Genomic DNA, 22,285 nt, shown 5'->3' with positions numbered 1-22,285 from the left:
GCTTTACTGAACCTTTGTCCCGATAGTGTTGTAATGCTGCTGATCTGAGAGATGTGAGAGATGTGTTTAGATGATGAGTAGATAAAGACAGAAATATATACCCCTGACTCCCTTCCTCCTTTCTTCTCTCTCTCTCTCTCCCTCACTCTCTATGCACTCTCTCTTTCTCTGTCAATTCAATTCATTTTTTTGGCATGGGAAACATGTTTACATTGCCGAAGCACGTGGAAAAGATAATAAACAAAAGTGAAATAAACACTAAAAAATTAACAGTAAAGTTCTCTCTCTCAACGTGGAATAGATGTTGAATTGACGTCTGTGCCCAGTGGGAGGGGTTAGAGGGAGAGAGTCAAAGTGAAATAGCAAGAAAAGAGAAAGACAGTGAGTTTGTTTATTTGCTGAGGCAGAAGTGATCACTTCCTCACCATGCTAGGAGTGAGGTATGTAATGATTTTTCATAATTTCTTATCAAACAGAATATAAACACAAATATAATATGTAAGCTCATCTCCCTGCATTTATACAGCACTGAGTGATATTAAAACAAGCAACACATTTTAAGTGACGACCTTATGCAACGATCGTGATTCACAGTTTCCTTCTTGGGATATGTGGTGTAATTTTCTTCTTCCTCAATGGATGTGATTGTGTGAAATGAACCCAGCATTTGTTAATAAGGGCTGATATTATAATATATGTACTGTAAGTCTGAACTGATATTCACATGCATCTCTCACCCTTGTTCTTTCTTTCTGTTTGTCTGACTGTTTCTCTCTCTATTTGTTCATATTATTGATTCTCTCTTTTTCTTCATACTTACCTTCTCTCTCGGTGTCTCTTTGTTAATCTTCTTGTTCTCCTCTTTGACTGTGTCCCATCTTTCTCTCTGTATCTCTCCCACTTTTTGCCCCCCCTTCTCTCTCGCTTTCTCTCCCTTCTCTCCTCCTCTCTCTCTTTCCGTCTTCGTCCTCTCCCCCCTTTCTATCTTCATCCCCCCTATTTCTGTCTTTGTCCTCTCCCCCTCTCTCTATCTTCATCCTCTCCCCCATCTCTTTCTTTCTGTCCTCTACCCCTCCCTCTCTTCATCCCCCCCTCTTTCTGTCTTCGTCTTCTCCCCCCCACTCTCTTTCTGTCTTTGTCCTCCCCCCGTTTCTGTCTTCGTCCTCTCCCCACTCTCTTTCTGTCTTCGTCCTCTCCCCCCTCTGTTTCTGTCTTCGTCCTCTCCCCTCTCTCTCTTTCTGTCTTCGTCCTCTCCCCCCCACTCTCTTTCTGTCTTTGTCCTCCCCCCGTTTCTGTCTTCGTCCTCTCCCCACTCTCTTTCTGTCTTCGTCCTCTCCCCCCTCTGTTTCTGTCTTCGTCCTCTCCCCCCCACTCTCTTTCTGTCTTTGTCCTCCCCCCGTTTCTGTCTTCGTCCTCTCCCCACTCTCTTTCTGTCTTCGTCCTCTCCCCCCCACTCTCTTTCTGTCTTTGTCCTCCCCCCGTTTCTGTCTTCGTCCTCTCCCCACTCTCTTTCTGTCTTCGTCCTCTCCCCCCTCTGTTTCTGTCTTCGTCCTCTCCCCCCCACTCTCTTTCTGTCTTTGTCCTCCCCCCGTTTCTGTCTTCGTCCTCTCCCCACTCTCTTTCTGTCTTCGTCCTCTCCCCCCCACTCTCTTTCTGTCTTTGTCCTCCCCCCGTTTCTGTCTTCGTCCTCTCCCCACTCTCTTTCTGTCTTCGTCCTCTCCCCACTCTCTTTCTGTCTTCGTCCTCTCCCCACTCTCTTTCTGTCTTCGTCCTCTCCTCCCTCTCTCTTTCTGTCTTCGTCCTCTCCCCCCTCTGTTTCTGTCTTCATCCTCTCCCAGCCTCTGTCTGTTCCTCCTGCCCCTCTGTGCCATCTCGATGCTCTCGGGGTGGGTGGAGTCTCCAGGCTATCCCCGTGGTTACCCACCTGATGCCAGTCTGAACTGGAGCAGGTGTGCCCCTCCCGGCCACACCCTCGCCCTCAGGCTGACACACCTGGACATGGAGGACAGTGACGGCTGCGAGAACGACGCCCTGGAGGTCAGTGTGAAGGGTTAAAGGCAATTATTTATATATACACTATATGACTGATAGGAGATGTTGTTTTGAAGCCTCCATCTTGGCACTCCCCCAACAGTGTACTTTTTTTTTGGGAAGCTATAGAAATGCATTTATTAATTTCTACATTTGTTTTTGCCATGCTTATTATATTGCAGTCAACTTAATGCATACTTTTAAATTATATTATGTGAACTAAACATAAAAATAAAACATTTTCCTTAAAGCATACTTAAATACATTTTGACCTTGAAACACTGTAGAATTCTATTCATTCATATGGAGGACTGCTTCTTCTGGGGAGTGCAATTATGGCCGACTGGTAGCTTCAAATCCTCTCATTGGCCAATACATAGCATGAACAATCCATTGGTTAAAGTCAGGTGTCACTGACTCAAGGATGACACTTTTACTGTAATGTAACATACTTTGAGATATGGCAAAAAGTAATCTATTATTACTGTTATTGGGGTGGGAATGGGAGGGATATTAGATGTCACAATTAGTAATCCTAAGGTGTCCATGTGTTTTTTAAAGAGTTCTCTCCTCTCATCCCTCTGTTAGATCTTTGCAGATGGAAAGCACATAGCCCTTCAATGTGGTGAAATGTCGTTTGAGGACCTTGATTCTACCGTCAATCCCTCACTCCTTTCCTCCGTGGAGGGCTGCCTCTCTCTCTCGTTCCGCTCTGACTACTCCAACACCAAGAGACACACTGGCTTCAGAGGCTTTTACATGCTGCAAGGTGAGGAGGAGAAAGGGAGCATTGTTTCATAAAGCATTGCTGTATTTCTCTTCGACTATGATGAAATTGTATTTTTTTGTTGTTGTTGTTGCATTACCTCATGTAACCAATGAACTTAGTCAGACATATGTTGTCTTCTAACAGACTTTGATGAGTGTGAGGAGGACCCAGATAATGGATGTACCCAGTTCTGCCACAACTACATTGGAGGCTACCTCTGCTCCTGTCGCCTTGGTTACCACCTGGACACAGACGGACACACCTGCACAGGTATAGAGAGACAGAGACGAGGGATAGAGGGAGATAGAGACCGAGAGAGAGAGAGAAAGAGAGACAGACGAGAGAGCGAGAGAACACTGTATATATACATAATATGACATTTGTAATGTCTTTATTCTTTTGGAACTTCTATGGGTGTAATGCTTACTGTTCATTTTTATTGTTAATTTCACTTTTGTTTATTATCTACTTCACTTGCTTTGGCAATGTTAACATATGTTTCCCATGCCAATAAAGACCCTTGAATTGAGAGAGAGAGACAGAGAGACGGGAAGGGACGGGGAAAGAGGAAGTGAAAGACAGAATGAAGAGAGGAGAGCAAGAAGGAGAAGCACTAAGGGGAAATGAAGACAAAGAGAGAATGATGAAGAATGAAGTATAATGATGATGCAAATTGTATTAATAACGACAAAGATGCGATGGCGTTACTACTTGTTGCTCGTACAGCTACCGACTTCATGATACAACACCATCCCTCTATGATAATGATGACAATGAGGGTCATGTTATTGATCATACGTCTGTACCACAGTGAGTTGCACTGAGGACCTGTCCGGCTCGCTGCGTGGTGTGATATCCAGTCCGTCTCGGCCCGGCCCGTATGCTGAGCATGCCCACTGCTCCTACATCCTGTCAGTAGAGGACAACCTGGAGCTGCTCCTACACTTCACTGGGGAGTTTGATGTGGAGCAGGGGCCAGACGGACAGTGTGTGGACACACTCATGGTGAGTAGCTGTAGCCTATAAATAGGGCCTAGAGTTTTTCTTAGGTCATGTGGTCAAGGAAAACTCTGCTGATTCTCACTATTACTATGTGTAAGTTCTGTGAAATTCCTACATTATGCTGTGCACCCTCCCATGAAGGTGACCAATCCCTTTCACAAGATTTGCACCTGACATACGCTGTGAAAGTAACCAGGAAGTGACTACCCCCTCAGCCTTGTAGTTTTTAAAACGTAGCGCAATGGTCTAGAGTAAAAACCTGATAAAAGGCATCTGGTAGCAGAAGTGGCCATCACCTTCACAGTGAATAGGAGGACATTAAACCAATCAACTACATTTCAAGGTCACTGAATATGCTTCAACAACAATGTCCCCCTCTCACCTTGTAGTCTCACAGTATTTCTGATACAGTACATATCCTGTTTTCCCGGTACAACATATTCTGTTGTTTTCAGGTTGAGACTTCCGCTGGGACTCAGGGGCCATTCTGTGGCCGTGTGCCCCCCTCCCCTCCCCTCCGCACTGGGTCACACCACGCCCGCATTCTCTTCAACTCTGACGGACAGGGCTCCAACAATGGCTTCACTATCCACTACAGAACCACAAGTAAGGCTTTCTATAGGGTCATGTACGCTTTTAGGAAATGACTCATTATCCATTAAATAATATGCACACGATAACTGAAAAACGACAACTTTTATACATAAATAAAGCACATTTCTGGATTAAATCATGTAACATACATACCCTTTAGCAGATGCTTTTATTCTAAGTGACATTTCACGTGTGGATGGCGTTACAAGCACCAAGCTCTACCAACTGAGCTACAAAGGACCACCCTGTACAGTGCCTTCGGAAAGTATTCAACCCCCTTGACTTAAAAAAAGTATTATTTAGTTACAAAGTGAAATTAAAATGGATTTAATTGTCATTTGAAGAAAAATGTGGGTACATCTCTAAGAGCTTTGTACACCTGGATTAAACAATATTTGCCATTCTTTCTTTTTTAAATTCTCAAAGCTCTGTCAAGTTGTTTGTTGATCATTGCTAGACAGCCATTTTCAAGTGTTGCCATAGATTTTACAGCCAATTTAATTGTATGTGTAGGGTACAGAGATGGGATAGTCGTTCAAAAACCATGTTAACCACTATTACTGCAGACAAAGTGAGTCCAGGTGTAACGGATGTGAAATGGCTAGCCAATTAGCGGTGGTGCGCGCTAATAGCGTTTCAATCGGTTACGTCACTCGCTTTGAGACCTTGAAGTAGTGGTTCCCCTTGCTCTGCAAGGGCTGCGGCCTTTGTGGAGCGATGGGTAACGATGCTTCATGGGTGACTGTTGTTGATGTGTGCAGAGGGTCCCTGGCTCACGCCCGGGTCGGGGCGAGGGGACGAACTAAAGTTATACTGTTACATTGGTGCCGTGACCCGGATCACTGGCTGCTGCAGAAAAGGAGGATGTCGAAAGGGGGGTGAGTGTAACGGATGTGAAATGGCTAGCTAGTTAGCGATGGTGCGCGCTAATAGCGTTTCAATCGGTTACGTCACTCGCTTTGAGACCTTGAAGTAGTGGTTCCCCTTGCTCTGCAAGGCCTTTGTGGAGCGATGGGTAACGATGCTTCATGGGTGACTGTTGTTGATGTGTGCAGAGGGTGCCTGGTTCACGCGAGGGGACGAACTAAAGTTATATTGTTACACGGGCAACTTATTATGTGTATTTGTAAGCACATGTTTAACTCCTGAACTTATTTGGGCTTGTCATAACAAAGAGGTTGAATACTTATTGACTCAAGACATTTCAGCTTTTCATTTTTATTTTTAATTTGTATTTTCTAAAAACAACATTCCACTTTGACATTATGGAATATTGTGTGTAGATTAGTGACACGAAATCTAAATGTAATCAATTTTAAATTCATGCTGTAACACAACAAAATGTGAAAAAAGTCAAGGGGGTTGAATCCTTTCTGAAGGCACTGTATAATGGATCAAAATAAAGTGATGACTTAGGACTTGTTTCATTGCAGCAAAGACCTGCAGAGGGATTGTGATCTCCAACTCCACCTTAGCCCCACAGCAACCTAAATATCACCAAGGTGACACAGTCACAGTGACCTGCGACCTAGGCAGTGTTCTGAACACAGTGAGTAGGCTACAGTACTGTAAGTTCACAAGAGGCAATAAAAGGGTTCAGTTAGCTTTCATATTCAACCAAGAGCTTAGTTTAGTGCTGTAGAAGAACTGAAGACATTTTGACAATTTGAATGTTCTCAAAGATATGACATAATAGATTGTACACTACTAGATACGTGTGTTCTCTCTTCACAAAGGGTGACAAAGAGTATGAGTCGACATGCCAGAGGACAGGCGAGTGGAGTCCTGTGTACCGCTGTGAACGTGAGTGAGACGAGACCATCTCTACAATTGTATTTCATAGGATTAAAATAGCCAGCGATTAACACTCTTGATAGATGTAACGCAAAATGTTCTGGTGTAGAAAAATAGCAAAAGTTAAGTATGGATATACGTATGAGGGCCATTCTTGAATTAAGGGGACATTTGAGCTTGCCGCATTTCAAGCTTTCCTTTTGTGAAGGGCAGCCAGGAACTAGTTATGTAGAACTTTGTCTCCACTCTGCATTTAAGCAGCCCTTCACAGCTGATTCTGACTGGGCCAAAGAAATTACAAAAGCGATAGGTATGTTTCAGTGGAGGACGGCTCATAATAATGGCTGGAATGGAGCAAATGGAATGACATCAAACACATGGAAACCATGGAAACCATATGTTTGATGTATTTGATACAATTCCATTTATTCCTCTCCAGCCATTACCACGAGCCTGTCCTCCCCAATTAGGGTGCCACCAACCTGCTGTGGTATGTTTATAGCTGTGGATATGCGCCCATTCTCCGGGGTTGAGAAGAATAGGGGGTTTCATAACCTTGTGAAAGTGCTCAAGCCTCATAACAAACTTCGCCCTCTCGTACCCATTTCAGCAAACAGGTGGTACCCGCTCTATATAAGCAAGCTAAAGCTGAAGTTGGCAATGAATTGGCCAATGCACCCTGTGTTGCACCTACTACAGATGGATGGACCACCAGGGCTACTTATGACATGTTCAAAACAACGGGAACTGGGAAATCTCCGACTTCCAACTTCAGTGTGTTCAAGACAACTGGGAACTCAAAAAAAAAACAAGCTCCGACTGAGAAAAATCCAACCTGAAGTTCAGTGACGTCATGATTTGATCTAGTTTTTTCTTCAGTTGTCTTGAAAGCACCAAGAGAGCTACTTAATGGTGAGAGCCAATCACATTATCCCGGAGTGGGAAATGAGAAGTGCTACAGACGCCCCCTTTTTGAGAGTCACACAAGTGTGCATAAGAAAGCATTATAGCATAGGCCTACAGTGGTGGATAAAGTACTCAATTGTCATACTTGAGCAAAAGTAAAGATAACTTAATAGAAAATTACTCCAGTATAAGTGAAAGTCACCAAGTATATACTACTTGAGTAAAAGTCTAAAAGTATTTGGTTTTAAATATACTTCTGTATCAAAAGTAAATGGAATTGTTAAAATAAACTTAAGTATCAAAAGTAAAAATATAAATGATTTCAAATTCCTTATATTAAGCAAACCAGACGGCACGATTTTCTTGTTTTTTAAATTTACCGATAGCCAGAGGCACACTCCAACACTCAGACATAATTTACAAACAAAGCATTTTTGCTTAGTTAGTCCGCCAGATCAGATGCAGTAGGGATTACCAGGGATTTTCATATTGATTTCACATGCATCTTGCACCTTATGTTAGTGTTGTTGTTGATGAGCAATCGTGTTTTCATTTAAGAAAATACAAAGTGTTTATATTCCTGATGGTGCTCTCATCTGCATTATATGACTCATGGTCATATATGGAATCAGGTATACTAACACCTTGTATTTTCTTAAATAAACAATAATTTACTACAGTAACTTTTGTAATTGAATTATTCCGCTTTAGCGGAAACCGAACCGTGACCTCAAAGCCGCAATACCTACAGAACCTAGACTCATTCTAAATAAGATTATCTAAAATTGTCAATGACTGAGATAATACGTAATTATGATAACTAGGTCTATTTAACCTGAAGCGATAATTAGTCATGTTAGCTAGCTAGCTTTTTACTCACCGTCTTTGGTCAGCCACAATGTTTTGCCCATTTGTCTGTCAAAAGTAATTCCACTGAGCGCCTTTTGTCTGGTAAACTTGTTACACAGCTGCAACAATCCTCATTCACGAGCTTGCCGGATCACTTTGATCTTTTGGATCTGCCAAGAGAATTAACCCACCCACTGAGTCATATCATATCTCACTAACCCAGCATTAACAATCAAACCTAGCTCTTTTTAAAGAAATAAACCAAACTAAGTGACCCAATGCCTGCAACCCAGCAGTTGGGTCATCCAAACAACCCAGCATTTTAGGTATAGTGATTTTCAAGGTGGTAAAACATACATTACACTAGTAAAAACATTTTTTTACTAGCCTTCTTTGTTTTATTTATCTATATAATATATGAAAATACTTTTGTTCACTGTTTAGCATTAAAAAATAATATATAGATATCTCTGAATCCCCAAAACATGTCACTACACCTCTACATCCCCAGTGAGACAAGCCAATTTGTTAGCCCACAGTAGTTTCTAAAATGCAGACACATATATTTTGTAGTATAAGGACTTTTTTAAAATAACAAAGTCAAGGGACAGCATTTACCACTGCAATTCAAGAATGAATAAATACCATCCATGTTGATCATCCTTATGAACATTCTTGCTGATCTTGCTTTGAGTAATAATACCCTGGGCCTCGTTTCCCAGTTGTGATGTAATGTAAGCATTACGATGATCGTACCAGTTGCATCATTATTTACGAGCCAACTTTGTAAGAGTGTTTCCCAAACAAGCACGTAGAGAGAACGTTCGCTAAGGGACAGGTCAAAATTTACTTGGGGGAGGGGTGGGCACAGGGGAGGTTACAGGGGAGGGTAGTGTGATTTTTCCCTTGGTTTACATTCGCTCCTATACTTGTAGTTTTCATATGAACAATGGCTTGATATTACCCTAATAAAGTTTAGAAACGTTTGTGGTTTGGTATGGTGTGGCTATCATTAAACTTTAGCTACTGCAGGCCTATGATACGAAGGCAGTGCACCCCGGCGTTTCAACTGGCTCCGACAGTTGAACTTGAGGTGAGGAGGACTGTTTCAGGTCTACCAGAGTTACTCCTGTAATCTAACAATATAATGCTTATCTTTACAAAATATTTCGATCGAAAATTATCGAATTACCCTCCTTCTGTACGTCTATATGTGTATAGCAGACAGTAACCATCTGACATAAAGAAATGCATGTCATGTTGTACCTATATATACATACAGTACCAAGCCTAAACATATTGATTCTATGTGTAGTGGAGATATTCTGTGAATAAATTGACTCGGAAGGTCAAAAAACATCAAACGATGCACTTTGGCTGCTCTACAAGTGGTCTGGATCACTTGCAGATGTGCAATGGTTTTTAAGAAGAACGTTACTAATGAAGGTTCTGAGAAATAGATCAGCTACTACAGATACATCTTACGATGGTTCTAACAATGATCTTAACGCTATGAAGGCTCTGGGAAACGATGTCCAGGACTGTTGCATTTTCATAAAGTTATTTTATCTTTTAAAGCAATATGTTTTGGAATTTGTCAAACGTTGGTTTGCTCTGTATGTCTGGTTCACTCTAGCTGTGGATTGTGGAGAACCAGACACTTCTAGTGATGAGGCCCTTCAACTGGTGGACAAGGATCCAAGCACTCTGTTTCGTGACAATGTCCAGTTCAAGTGTGAATCCAAATACTACACACTGGAGGGAGACGGTTAGTCCATACAGTCTATTTTACCTACAACTGCAGCTGCCAGCTTTTTCTTTCACTTTTTATGTAAACCTCCTCCTTTCTTCCATCCCTCCTTCCCTGATCATTTCTATACAGTATCTTCAGTATACCTGCCCTATGCTTTCTGAGCCCGCTACACATGCCATCACTATCTACCCTACCTGTGCTCTTACCTCCCTTCTATTCCTACAGAGAAGTACATCTGTGATGCCAGTGGTACGTGGACATCGGTCAAGGGCCAAGAAAAGTTACCAAAGTGCATCGAAGGTATGCCTCACTATCATTTATCAGGTGTACGCAGTGTTGTGGAGTAATGAACTATATGTAGTTCAACTAGTATTTTAACTACATTTTGCAGTAGCTTGGTGGTAGTTTAACTAAATTCAAATCTTGATAGTGTTTACAATATATATATTTGTTTACCATGTAGCTGTGTAGCTAACTACTGGAAATACACACAACTTTTTTAGTAAGATTTTTTTTTAGACCTGCTTAATTCTCACTTGAAACTTGTGTTTAATAGGCTTAATTACACATTCTGTTAACATGACTCCAGAGTAAGCTTTTCTTGCAATTTGTAGTTTATGACATTTCACATTTAGTTATGATCATTTTCCACTAAGTTGTTATGTAGTGAACTACTTTTCAAAGTAACTTTAGTTAAGTAAACTAAGGGTAACTTTCGTGTAGCTTACCTTCTTCCAGTGAGAAGTAATTCGTAGCTTGGTAAACTATATTTTCACAGTAGCTTCCCTAACACTGGGTCGATGACAGTACAGTATAACTGGTGTTACACTATCAATGATCCAGTGTATTGTTCTGGATTGTCTATCTTCTAGTGTGTGGGAAGACAGAAACAGATATTTCCAGCTTTGGAAGAATTTTGGGGGGCAGCCAGGCGAAGATGGGAGAGATACCCTGGCAGCTTCTCACTAAACAGCCCAAAAGAGGAGGAGCATCCCTGATCAATGACCGGTGGGCCATCACAGCAGCTCATGTAGTGGATGGCAACGAAGAAAGCAAGCTTACATTTTTCGGGGGGCTGATAGATGGGACAAAAGCAAAGGATACTGATCCTAATGTGGTTATCATGGTAACGGATAAGATTATCATTCACCCTGACTACATGAAGGGCATAGCTGGTGATGAACGCACAAACTACGACAACGACATAGCTCTCATCAGAATGTCTTCCAGGGTGAAGTTAGGGCCCAATGTTCTCCCCATATGCCTGCCTGAGGCTGATGGAGGATTCAAAGAGCATCAACAAGGCACCGTTTCAGGGTGGGGTGGGACAGAGAATAAACGTGGGACAGAGAATAAACATGAAACCAAAATGTTGGATAAAAGCAAATTCTTGCTTCACACATCTGTGGGAAGATACCCCAAAATTATTTGTGAGGATACACCTGTGTTGTCTATTACCAAGCCAATGGTTTTCACTGAGAACATGTTCTGTGCAGGGGGTGATGGGACAGATAGCTGCAAGGGGGATAGTGGGGGTCCATTATTTCTCCCTATGCTGGGATTAGGGAACAAGGACAACAGAGGGCCATATCGTCTGAGAGGCATTGTGTCCTGGGGTTCCCTTTGTGAACTGGGAAAGGATTCTAAAAAGGGTTACTACACCAAAGTGGAGAATTACTTAGACTGGATCAAGAAGACCATAGAGAGAGAAGAGCAGGGGTAAAAACAGTAAAGAAGACTAAGAATAGTAAAACATACTAGTCAACTCCTAACCTCCATAATCATAATTGCATGCTAATTATTTCCAATACTTTCACTTTTTATAAAACCAGTCTGGTTCTATAAATGACTTGTGTTCTTTTAGTTCAGTGTTAAATGTAACTTCAGTATACAGACAATACCATCCTGTCATGTCTGAATAAAGTCTCTACTCTGTGGCAAAATCACAAAACATACTGCTGTGCCTTTTATTCATGGTTGTGAATAATGCTTCACAATGTAACCCTGATTGACAAACCCAAATAAAAATATGATTTATAAAACTCGTCTGAATGTTTGTCTTCAATCAAACTCTCAATTAAATGTTGATACCGTATTTTCTCTCCTCCCCCATTTCTACTGTGCCTGTACGTCTTCATTGCTCGCTCTCTGTGGTTTTAGGCTCGGTTTCTGTATTTTATTTGTATTTGCAGTGGCGACCCGTCATTCAGGGCTGTTTTGAGCCCTTCCTGTCTAGCTTTTTTTTGTAGCCTGTTTTCAAATCAAATTGTATTATCACATGCGCAGAATACAACAGGTATAGTAGACCTTACAGTGAAATGCTTACTTACGAGCCCCTAACCAACAGTGCAGTTTCAAAAAATACAGATAAGAATAAGAGATAAAAGTAACAAGTAATTAAAGAGCAGCAGTAAAAAAAAGAACAATACATACAGGGCGGTGCCGGTACAGAGTCAATGTGTGGGGGTTAGTTGAGGTAGTATGTACATGTAGGTAGAGTTAATTAAAGTGACTATGCATAGATGACAACAGAGAGTGGCAGTGGTGTGGAGAGGGGAGGGGGCAATGCAAATGGTCTGGGTTCATGTTCAGGAGTCTTATGGCTTGGGGGTAGAAGCTGTTTAGAAGCCTCTTGGACCTAGACTTGTCGCTCCGGTACCACTTGCTGTGTGGTAGCAGAGAGAACAGTCTATGACTAGGGTGGCTGGAGTTTTTGACTATTGTTAGGGCCTTCCTCTGACACCGCCTGGTATAGAGGTCCCGGATGGCAGGAAGCTTGGCCCCAATGATGTACTGGGCCGTACGCACTCTGTAGTGCCTTGCGGTTGGAGGCAGAGAAGTTGCCATACCAAGCGGTGATGCAACCAGTCAGGATGCTCTCGATGGTGCAGCTGTAGAACCTTTTGAGGATCTGAGGACCCATTCCAAATCTTTTCAGTCCCCTGAGGGGGAATAGGTTTTGTCGTGCCCACTTCACGACTGTCATGGTATGCTTGGACTATGTTAGTTTGTTGGTAACGTGGACACCAAGGAACTTGAAGCCCTCAACCCGCTCCACCGCCCCGTCAATGAGAATGGGGGTGTTCTCGGTCCTCTTTTTCCTGTAGTCCACAATCATCTCCATTGTCTTGATCACATTGAGGGAGAGGTTGTTGTCCTGGCACCACACGGCCAGTTCTCTGACCTCCTCCCTATAGGCTGTCTCGTTGTTGTCGGTGATCAGGCCTATCACTGTTGTGTCATCTGCAAATTTAATGATGGTGTTGGAGTCGTGCCTGGCCATGCAGTCATGAGTGAACAGGGAGTACAGGAGGGGGCTGAGCATGCACCCCTGAGGGGCCCCCTGTGTTGAGGATCAGCGTGGCGGATGTGTTGTTACCTACCCTTACCACCTGGGGGCGCTCCCGTCAGGATGTCCAGGATCCAGTTGCAGAGGGAGGTGTTTAGTCCCAGGGTCCTTAGCTTATTGATGAGCTTTGAGAGCACTTTGGTGTTGAACACTGAGCTGTAGTCAATGAATAGCATTCTCACATAGGTGTTCCTTTTGTCCAGGTGGTGAAGGGCAGTGTGGAGTGCAATAGAGACTGCATCATCTGTGGATCTGTTGGGGCGGTATGCAAATTGGAGTGTGTCTCGGGTTTCTGGGATGATGGTGTTGATGTGAGCCATGACCAGCATTTCAAAGCACTTCATGGCTACAGACGTGAGTGCTACAGGTCGGTAGTCATTTAGGCAGGCTACCTTAGTGTTCTTGGGCACAGGCACTATGGTGGTCTGCTTAAAACATGTTGGCATTACAGACTCAGACAGGGAGAGGTTGAAAATGTCAGTGAAGACACTTTCTAGTTGGTCAGCGCATGCTCACAGTTCACGTCCTGGTATTCCGTCTGGCCCTGCGACCTTGTGAATGTTGACCTGTCTAAAGGTCTTACTCACATCGACCACACAGTCTTCCGGTACAGCTGGTGCTCTCATGCATGTTTCAGTGTTATTTGCCTCAAAGCGAGCATAGAAGTAGTTTAGCTCGTCTGGTAGGCTCGTGTCACAGGGCAGCTCTCGGCTGTGCTTCCCTTTGTAGTCTGTAATGGTTTGCAGGCCCTGCCACATCCGACAAGTGTCAGAGCCGGTGTAGTACGACTCGATCTTAGTCCTGTATTGATGCTTGCCTGTTTGATGGTTTGTCGGAGGGCATAGCGGGATTTCTTGTAAGCTTCCGGGTTAGAGTCCCGCTCCTTGAAAGTGGCAGCTCTAGCCTTTAGCTCAATGCGGATGCTGCCTGTAATCCATGGCTTCTGGTTGGGGTATGTACGTACGGTCATTGTGGGGACGACATCATCGATGCACTTATTGATGAAGCCAATGACAGATGTGGTGTACTCCTCAATAACATTGAAGGAATCCTGGAACATATTCCAGTCTGTGCTAGCAAAACAGTCCTGTAGCTTAGCATCTGCTTCATCTGACCACTTTTTTATTGATCTAGTCAATGGTGCTTCTTGCTTAAATTTTTGCTTGTAAGCAGGAATCAGGAGGATGGAATTATGGTCAGATTTGCCAAATGGAGGGTGAGGGAGAGCTTTGTATGCATCTCTGTGTGTGAAGTATAGGTGGTCTTGAGTTCTTTTCCCTCTGGTTGCACATTTAACATGCTGATAGAAACTTGGTAAAACCGATTTAAGTTTCTCTGCATTAAAGTCCCCGGCTACTAGGCGCGCCACCTCTGGGTGAGCGTTTTCTTGTTTGCTTATGGCAGAATACAGCTCATTCAATGCTATCTTAGTGCCAGCCTCTGACTGTGGTGGTATGTAAACAGCTACAAAGAATACAGATGAAAACTCTCTCGGTAGGTAGTGTGGTCTGCAGCTTATCATGAGAAACTCTACCTCAGGCGAGCAATAGCTCGAGACTTCCTTAGATATCGTGCACCAGCTGTTGTTTACAAAAATACATAGACCACCGCCCTTTGTCTTACTAGACGCCGCTGTTCTATCCTGCCGGTACATCGTATAACCAACCAGCTTCATGTTGATATTGTCCTCGTTCAGCCACGACTCCGTGAAGCATAAGATGTTACAGTTTTTAATGTCTCGTTGGTAGTTTAATCTTCCCAGTAACTCGTCCATTTTTTGTCCAAAGATTGCATGTTTGCTAGCAGAATTGAGGGAAGTGGGGGTTTATTTGATAGCCTCCGACTTCTCAGAAAGCAGCCCGCTCTCCGGCCTCTCTTTCTCCGCCTCCTCTTCACGCAGATCACTGGGGTTGGGGAAGGTTCCCGAGGGAGCCGTATATCCTCCGCCTGGGCTTGTCAGAGTCGTAAAAGAAGAAAAATAATTCTGCTAGTCCGTGGTGAGTAATCGCAGTCCTGATGTCTAGAAGTTCTTTTCGATCATAAGAGACGGTAACGGCAACATTATGTACAAAAAGAGTAAAAAAACATGTTACAAACAACGCAGATAAACGAACAAAAAAACAATCGGTTGGGGTCACGTAAAACGTCTGCCTTCTGCTCTGGCGCCATCTATTTTATTATTTTGGCATTAAGACGTGAAACATATCAGTTCCTAACACTGTAAAAAATACGAATAATTGCGTTAATAAAGCCGCATACAAACATGGTCTGTTTTTTGTTTTCTTGAGTAAGGCAGCTCCAAAATGCAGGTGTTTCAGCCAAGCTCAGTGCTTTCTGTGGTGGTGGGGCAGCCAGCGGAAAATACGAGGGGTTGGTAATGTTCTCTAGTTGCACCGTGATTGGCTCAGTGTTGTGTCACTCATGGGGACACTATGTCACCGCAAAATCTACGCGGAGAGCTTGAAGAATCAAGCCCCTTGGGTGCTGCCATAGAGTTACATTAGAAGTGCAGGGACAAGAAGGCTCAAGGTCATTGGGCAAAGATAAAATGACGTCAAATCACATTATATCTACCGTAGCTTTGATTGGACTGATGATGTCAACATCATACTTTCAAAATCTTAGCTTGCAAGCTAGACAAGCAGTCATCATCATGAATCATGTCGACAATCTACTGGCAAATCCTTTTCAATCCTTGTCATATGAAGATAAATTATAGATAAAATCGGTATCGGTGCTCATCGGCCATTGGACATAAACATTACACAATAAGTTGGAAATTGCAAATTCAACAATGAGTGGTTTGGAAGGAATCAATCAATCAATCAAATATATTTATAAAGCCCTTTCTACATCAGCCAATGTCACAAAGTGCTATACAGAAACGCAGCCTAAAACCACAAACAGCAAGCATTGCAGATGTAGAAGCATGGTGGCTAGGAAAAACTAATAATAATAATAATCACAGTGGTTGTAGATTGAGCAACAGGTTGAAACTGGAGCAGCAGCACGACCAGGTGGACTGGGGACAGCAAGGAGTCATCAGGCCAGGTAGTCCTGAGGCGTGGTCCCAGGGCTCAGGTTCTCCAGGAGGGGAGGGAGAGGGAGAGAGAGAGAATTATAGAGAGCATACTTAAATTCACACAGGACACCGGATAAGACAGGATAAATACTCCAGACAGAACAGACTGACCCTAGCCCCCTGACACAAACTATTCCAGCATAAATACTGGAGGCTGAGACAGGAGGGGTCGGGAGACACTGTGGTCCTGTCCAAGGATACCCCGGACAGGGCCAACCAGGCAGGATATAACCCCACCCACTTTGCCAAAGCACGGGCCCCACACCACTAGAGGGATATCTTCAACCACCAATTTACTACCCTGAGACAAGGCTGAGTATAGCCCACAAAGATCTCCCCCACGGTATGAACACGAGGGGCCGCCAAATCCGAACAGGAAGATCACGTCAGTGACTCAACCCAATCAAGTGACGCACCACTCCTAGGGACGGGATGGAAGAGCACCAGTAAGCCAGTGACTCAGCCCCCATAATAGGGTAAGAGGCAGAGAATCCCTGTGGAGAGAGGGGAACCGGCCAGGCAGAGACAGCAAGGGCAACTCGTTGCTCCAGTCCTTTCCGTTCACCTTCACACCCCTGAGCCAGACTACACTCAATCATATGACCTACTGAAGAGATCAGTCTTCAATAAAGACTTAAAGGTTGAGACCGAGTCTGCATCTCTCACATGGATAGGCAGACCATTCCATAAAAATGGAGCTCAATAGGAGAAAGCCCTGTCTCCAGCTGTTTGCTTAGAAATTCTAGGGACAATAAGGCCTATGTCTTGTGACCGTAGCGTACGTGTAGGTATGTACGGCAGGACAAACTCGGAAAGATAGGTAGGAGCAAGTCCATGTAATGCTTTGTAAGTTAGCAGTAAAACCTTGAAATCAGCCCTAGCCTTAACAGGAAGTCAGTGTAGAGAGGCTAGCACTGGAGTAATATAATCAAATGTTTTGGTTCTAGTCAAGATTCTAGCAGCCATGTTTAGCACTAACTGAAGTTTATTTAGTGCTTTATCCAGGTAGCCGGAAAGTAGAGCATTGCAGTAGTCTAATCTGGAAGTGACAAAAGCATGGATTAACTTTTCTGCATAATTTTTGGACAGAAAGTTTCAGATTTTTGCAATGTTACGAAGATGGAAAAAAGCTGTCCTTGAAATAGTCTTTATATGTTCATCAAAAGAGAGATCAGGGTCCAGAGTAACGCCGAGGTCCTTCACAGTTTTATTTGAGACAACTGTACAACCATCAAGATTAATTGTTTCTTGGGACCTAGAACTAGCATCTCTGTTTTGTCCGAGTTTAAAACAAAAAGATTTGCCGCCATCCACTTCCTTATGTCTGAAACACAGGCTTCCAGGGAGGACAATTTTGGGGCTTCACCGTGTTTCATCGAAATGTACAGCTGTGTATCGTCTGCAAAGCAGTGAAAGTTAATATTATGTTTCCGAATGACGTCAACAAGAGGTAAAATATATAGCCAAAACAATAGTGATCCTACAACGGAACCTTGAGGAACACCTAAACGTACAGTTGATTTGTCAGAGGACAAACAATCCACAGAGACAAACTGATATCTTTCCAACAGATAAGATCTAAACTAGGCCAGAACTTGTAGGTGTAGACCAATTTATGTTTCCTATCTCTCCAAAAGAATGTGGTGATCGATGGTATCAAAAACAGCACTAAGGTCTAGGAGCACGAGGACAGATACAGAGCCTTGGTCTGACGCCATTAAAAAGTAATTTACCACCTTCCCGAGTGCAGTCTCAGTGCTATGATGGGGTCTAAAACCAGACTGAAGCATTTCGTATACATTGTTTGTCTTCAGGTAGACACTGCGCAACAGCTTTTGCCCAGATTTAGAGAGGAATGGGAAATTCGATATATAGGCCGATAGTTTTTTATTTTCTGGGTGAAGGTTAGGCTTTTTCAAGAGAGGCTTTATTACTGCCACTTTTAGTGAGTTTGGTTCACATCTGGTGGATAGGGAGCCGTTTATTATGTTCAAGGAGGGCCAAGCACAGGAAGCAGCTCTTTCAGTAGTTTAGTTGGAATAGGGTCCAGTATGCAGCTTGAAGGTTCAGAGGCCATTACTATTTTCATCAATGTGTCAAGAGATATAGGATAAAAAAAACTTGAGTGTCTCCCTTGATCCTAGGTCCTGGCAGTATTGTGCAGACTCAGGACAACTGAGCTTTGGAGAAATACGCATATTTAAAGAGGAGTCCGTAATTTGCTTTCTAACGATCATGATCTTTTCATCAAAGAAGTTCATGAATTTATCACTGCTGAAGTGACAGCCATCCTCTCTAGGGGAATGCTTGTTAGTTAGCTCTGTGACAGTATCAAAAAGAAATGTAGGATTGTTCTTATTCTCCTCAATTAAGTTGGAAAAATAGGATGATCGAGAAGCAGTGAGGGCTCTTTGATACTGCACGATACTGTCTTTCCAAGCTAGTCGGTAGACTTCCAGTTTGGTGGAGCGCCGTTTCCGTTCCAATTTTCTGGAAGCTTAGTCAAGGCTCCGGGCTTTTCTGTATACCAGGGAGCTAGTTTCTTAGGACAAATGTTTTTTGTTTTTAGTGGTGCAACTGCATCTAGGGTATTACGCAAGGTTAAATGTAGTTCCTCAGGTGGTTAAAAACTTCTTATGGCTGCAAGCCCGGTGTCGGTACACATATGACAACAGCCAGTCCAAGTGCAGGGCGCGAAATTCAAAATATATTTTTTAGAAATATTTAACGTTCACACATTAACAAGTCCAATACAGCAAATTAAAGATAAACATCTTGTGAATCCAGCCAACATGTCCGATTTTTAAAATGTTTTACAGCGAAAACACCACGTATATTTATGTTAGCCCACCACCAAATACAAAAAAGCACAGACATTTTTCACAGCACAGGTAGCTTGCACAAAACCAACCAAACTAACCAAGAACCAACCAAACTAACCAAGAAACAACTTCATCAGATGACAGTCTTATAACATGTTATACAATAAATCTATGTTTTGTTCGAAAAATGTGCATATTTGAGGTATAAATCATAGTTTTACATTGCAGCTACAATCGGAAATAGCACCGAAGCAGCTAGAACAATTACAGAGACCAAATTGAAATACCTAAATACTCATCATAAAACATTTATGAAAAATACATGGTGTACAGCAAATTAAAGACAAACATCTTGTGAATCCAGCCAATATTTCCGATTCTTTAAGTGTTTTACAGCGAAAACACAATATAGCATTATATTAGCTTACTACAATAGCCAACCACACAACTACATTGATTCAAGGCAACAGTAGCGATAGCGACAAAACCAGCAAAAGATATTAATTATTTCACTACCCTTCATAAACTTCATCAGATGACAGTCCTATAACATCATATTACACAATACATATATGGGGTGTTCGAAAATGTGCATATTTAGAGCTGAAATCCGTGGTAAAAAAAGAAATAGGAAATAACATCATAAATGGGTCCTACTTTTGTTGAGCTTCCATCAGAATCTTGCACAAGGGGTCCTTCGTCCAGAACAATCGTTGTTTGGTTTGAGAATGTCCTTTTTCCCTCTCGAATTAGCAAGCAAAACTTGCCAAGTGGCGCGAAGCTGTCCATCGTCAACAAACGCAGAGAACGGAACACGCCAAAACTCCCGAAAAAAATTCAATATTCTGATAAAACTATATTGAAAAAACATACTTTACGATGATATTGTCACATTTATCAAATAAAATCAAAGCCGGAGATATTAGCCATCTATAACAAAAGCTTTTCAGAAGCCAATGCTGATGTACTTCCTGCGCCTTCCTGAACAAAGGAATTTGGGGTCATGTCATTCCAAGCTCTCTCTTTTGACCATAGAAATAGCTATACACTCCATTTCACCTCTCACAGCCTATTGACATCTAGTGGAAGGCGTATGAAGTGCATGTATACTAATAGATTTCAAGCAAATGATTAGGGAGGCCCTGGAACAGAGCCTCGATTTCAGATTTTTCACTTTCTGACAGGAAGTTTGCTGCAAAATGAGTTCTGTTTTACTCACAGATATAATTCAAACGGTTTTAGAAACTTGAGAGTGTTTTCTATCCAATAGTAATAATAATATGCATATTGTACGAGCAAGAATTGAGTACGAGGCCGTTTGAAATGGGCACCTTTCATCCAAGCTACTCAATACTGCCCCTGCAGCCATAAAAAGTTAACAAATTTTTCTACTCCGACGTCCTTGGGTAGGTGGAGGGAGTCTGGAAGGGCATCTAGGAATCTTTGGGTTGTCTGAGAATTTATAGCAGAGCTTTTGATGATCCTTGGTTGGGGTCTGCGCGCCAACTAAACTGACATTTTAGGGATATAAAGAAGGACTTTATCGAACAGAACGACCATTCATTGTGTAGCTGGGACCCTTGGGATTGCAAACAGAGGAAGATCTTCAAAGGTAAGTGATTTATTTTATATCTATTTGGGATTTTGTGACGCCTGTGCTGGTTTGAAAAAGTATTTTGATGTGGGGCGCTGTCCTGAGATAATGACATGGTATGCTTTCGCCGTAAAGCCTTTTTGAAATCTGACAACGCGTTTGGACTAACAAGAAGTTAAGCTTTTAAATGATGAAAGACACTTGTATGTTCATGAATGTTTAATATTACAATTGTGTAATTTGAATTTGACACGCTCCAGCTTCACCGGATGTTGTCGATTTTGATTCCGATAGCGGGATCCTTGCACTTTTCCAAGCATAAAAAGATAAACATTCAACACCATGGGCCGGAAAAGGTTGAATACATTGCCCATACTGTCAATCAGCATGACTTCTGCTGCGTTCAAAACAACTGGAAACTCGGAACTGGGAAATCGTAGACTTCATTGAGTTCAAGACAACTGGGAACACAGAACAAAACGAGTTCAGACTGAGAAAATACGTTTTGAACAGTCATTTGGAAAGGCACACACCTGTCTATATAAGGTCCCACGGTTGACACTGCATGTCAGAGCAAAAACCATGAGGTCGAAGGAATTGTCTGTAGAGATCCGAGACGGGATTGTGTCGAGGCACAGATCTGGGGAATGTTACCCAAAAAATTCTGCAGCATTGAAGGTCCCCAAGAACACAGTGAACACAGTAAATGGAAGAAGTTTGGAACCACCAAGACTCTTCCTAGAGCTGGCCGCACTCCACCAATCAGGCCTTTATACAGCCCGCTTGGAGTTTGCCAAAAGGCACCTAAAGACTCTTAGACCATGAGAAACAAGATTCTCTAGTCTAATGAAACCAAGATTTGACTTTTTGGCCTGAATGCCAAGCGTCACGTTTGGAGGAAACCTGGCATTATTTGATTGGGAGAGCTAGCTAAGACAACAACGGGTAAGACAACAACAGCTAATCAGCTAAAACAACAACAACAGGAAAAATGTCGATGAATGGGCAGAGAGGGTCGGTTAACTACACACAGGGTCTGAGTTTGGGGCTAGGGCCGACAGATATATATATATTTTTTTAAATGGAGTACCGTGATAAATGAACATTCCAGCAGGCATCAGCTATGTAGCCAAGTGATCATAGGGTCCAGTGAACAGCAATAGATGGAACAGGGAAGCCGCGGGGTAGTCGTTACTACACTAGCATGCGGGAGACAGCGTTTAAAGTTAGCAGGCCCGGGGTAAGTAGAAGCGTCTGCTCCGACGTCCGGCAACGGCCGGTTGAGGGCACAGCGGATGGAATTACGTCTGCGGACCAGTCGTGGTGGTACGGCGGGGCGCCGTGTCGACAAAGGGTCCGGGCCATATGGCGAGAGAGGTATTGTAGTTGTAGTAATTTCGTTTGCTAGCCGGGAGATGTGCCTGGCTCGTGGCTAACTGGTGCTAGCTTCGGGGCAGGGGCGTTAGCCACTATAGCCACTCGGTTGCAGCTAGTTAGCAGCGATGATCCGCTTCAAAGGTCCAGAGCTTACTGAAAGTATCCGGTGGAGTAGTGGATTCTAGCCGTGTCCGGGAGGCATCGGCTAGCTAGCCAGGTGATCACAGAGTAGTCCGGGAGGTGGGCCTGGCTCAGGGCTAGCTTCGGGTCTGGGTTACTCTGTGGCAGCTAGCTAGCTGTGATGACCAGAAGTAAGGGTCCAGGGTTTACTGCAGGAATCCGGCGTTGTAGTGGAGAATAACA

At 43.1% G+C, this 22,285-nt stretch overlaps 1 protein-coding gene across 1 annotated transcript in view; it reads left to right on the top strand.

The window, feature by feature from the left end:
* The first annotated feature begins 299 nt into the window (after nt 1–299).
* Nucleotides 300–22,285, top strand: part of LOC139572566 (complement C1s-1 subcomponent-like) — a 41,025-nt gene continuing 19,039 nt past the window's right edge. The window contains exons 1-11 of the mRNA XM_071395276.1: nt 300–440; nt 1,839–2,037; nt 2,620–2,800; nt 2,945–3,070; nt 3,612–3,805; nt 4,258–4,408; nt 5,830–5,945; nt 6,133–6,199; nt 9,582–9,713; nt 9,924–9,998; nt 10,571–11,420. Coding sequence (XP_071251377.1) covers nt 427–440; nt 1,839–2,037; nt 2,620–2,800; nt 2,945–3,070; nt 3,612–3,805; nt 4,258–4,408; nt 5,830–5,945; nt 6,133–6,199; nt 9,582–9,713; nt 9,924–9,998; nt 10,571–11,420 — 2,105 coding nt within the window. The 5' untranslated portion in view covers nt 300–426. The remainder of the gene's footprint in view (nt 441–1,838; nt 2,038–2,619; nt 2,801–2,944; nt 3,071–3,611; nt 3,806–4,257; nt 4,409–5,829; nt 5,946–6,132; nt 6,200–9,581; nt 9,714–9,923; nt 9,999–10,570; nt 11,421–22,285) is intronic.

Source organism: Salvelinus alpinus, chromosome 4 (assembly GCF_045679555.1).
Source record: "Salvelinus alpinus chromosome 4, SLU_Salpinus.1, whole genome shotgun sequence".
In the NCBI taxonomy this organism is placed as follows: domain Eukaryota; kingdom Metazoa; phylum Chordata; class Actinopteri; order Salmoniformes; family Salmonidae; genus Salvelinus; species Salvelinus alpinus.
This window is presented reverse-complemented; position numbering and strand designations above follow the sequence as displayed.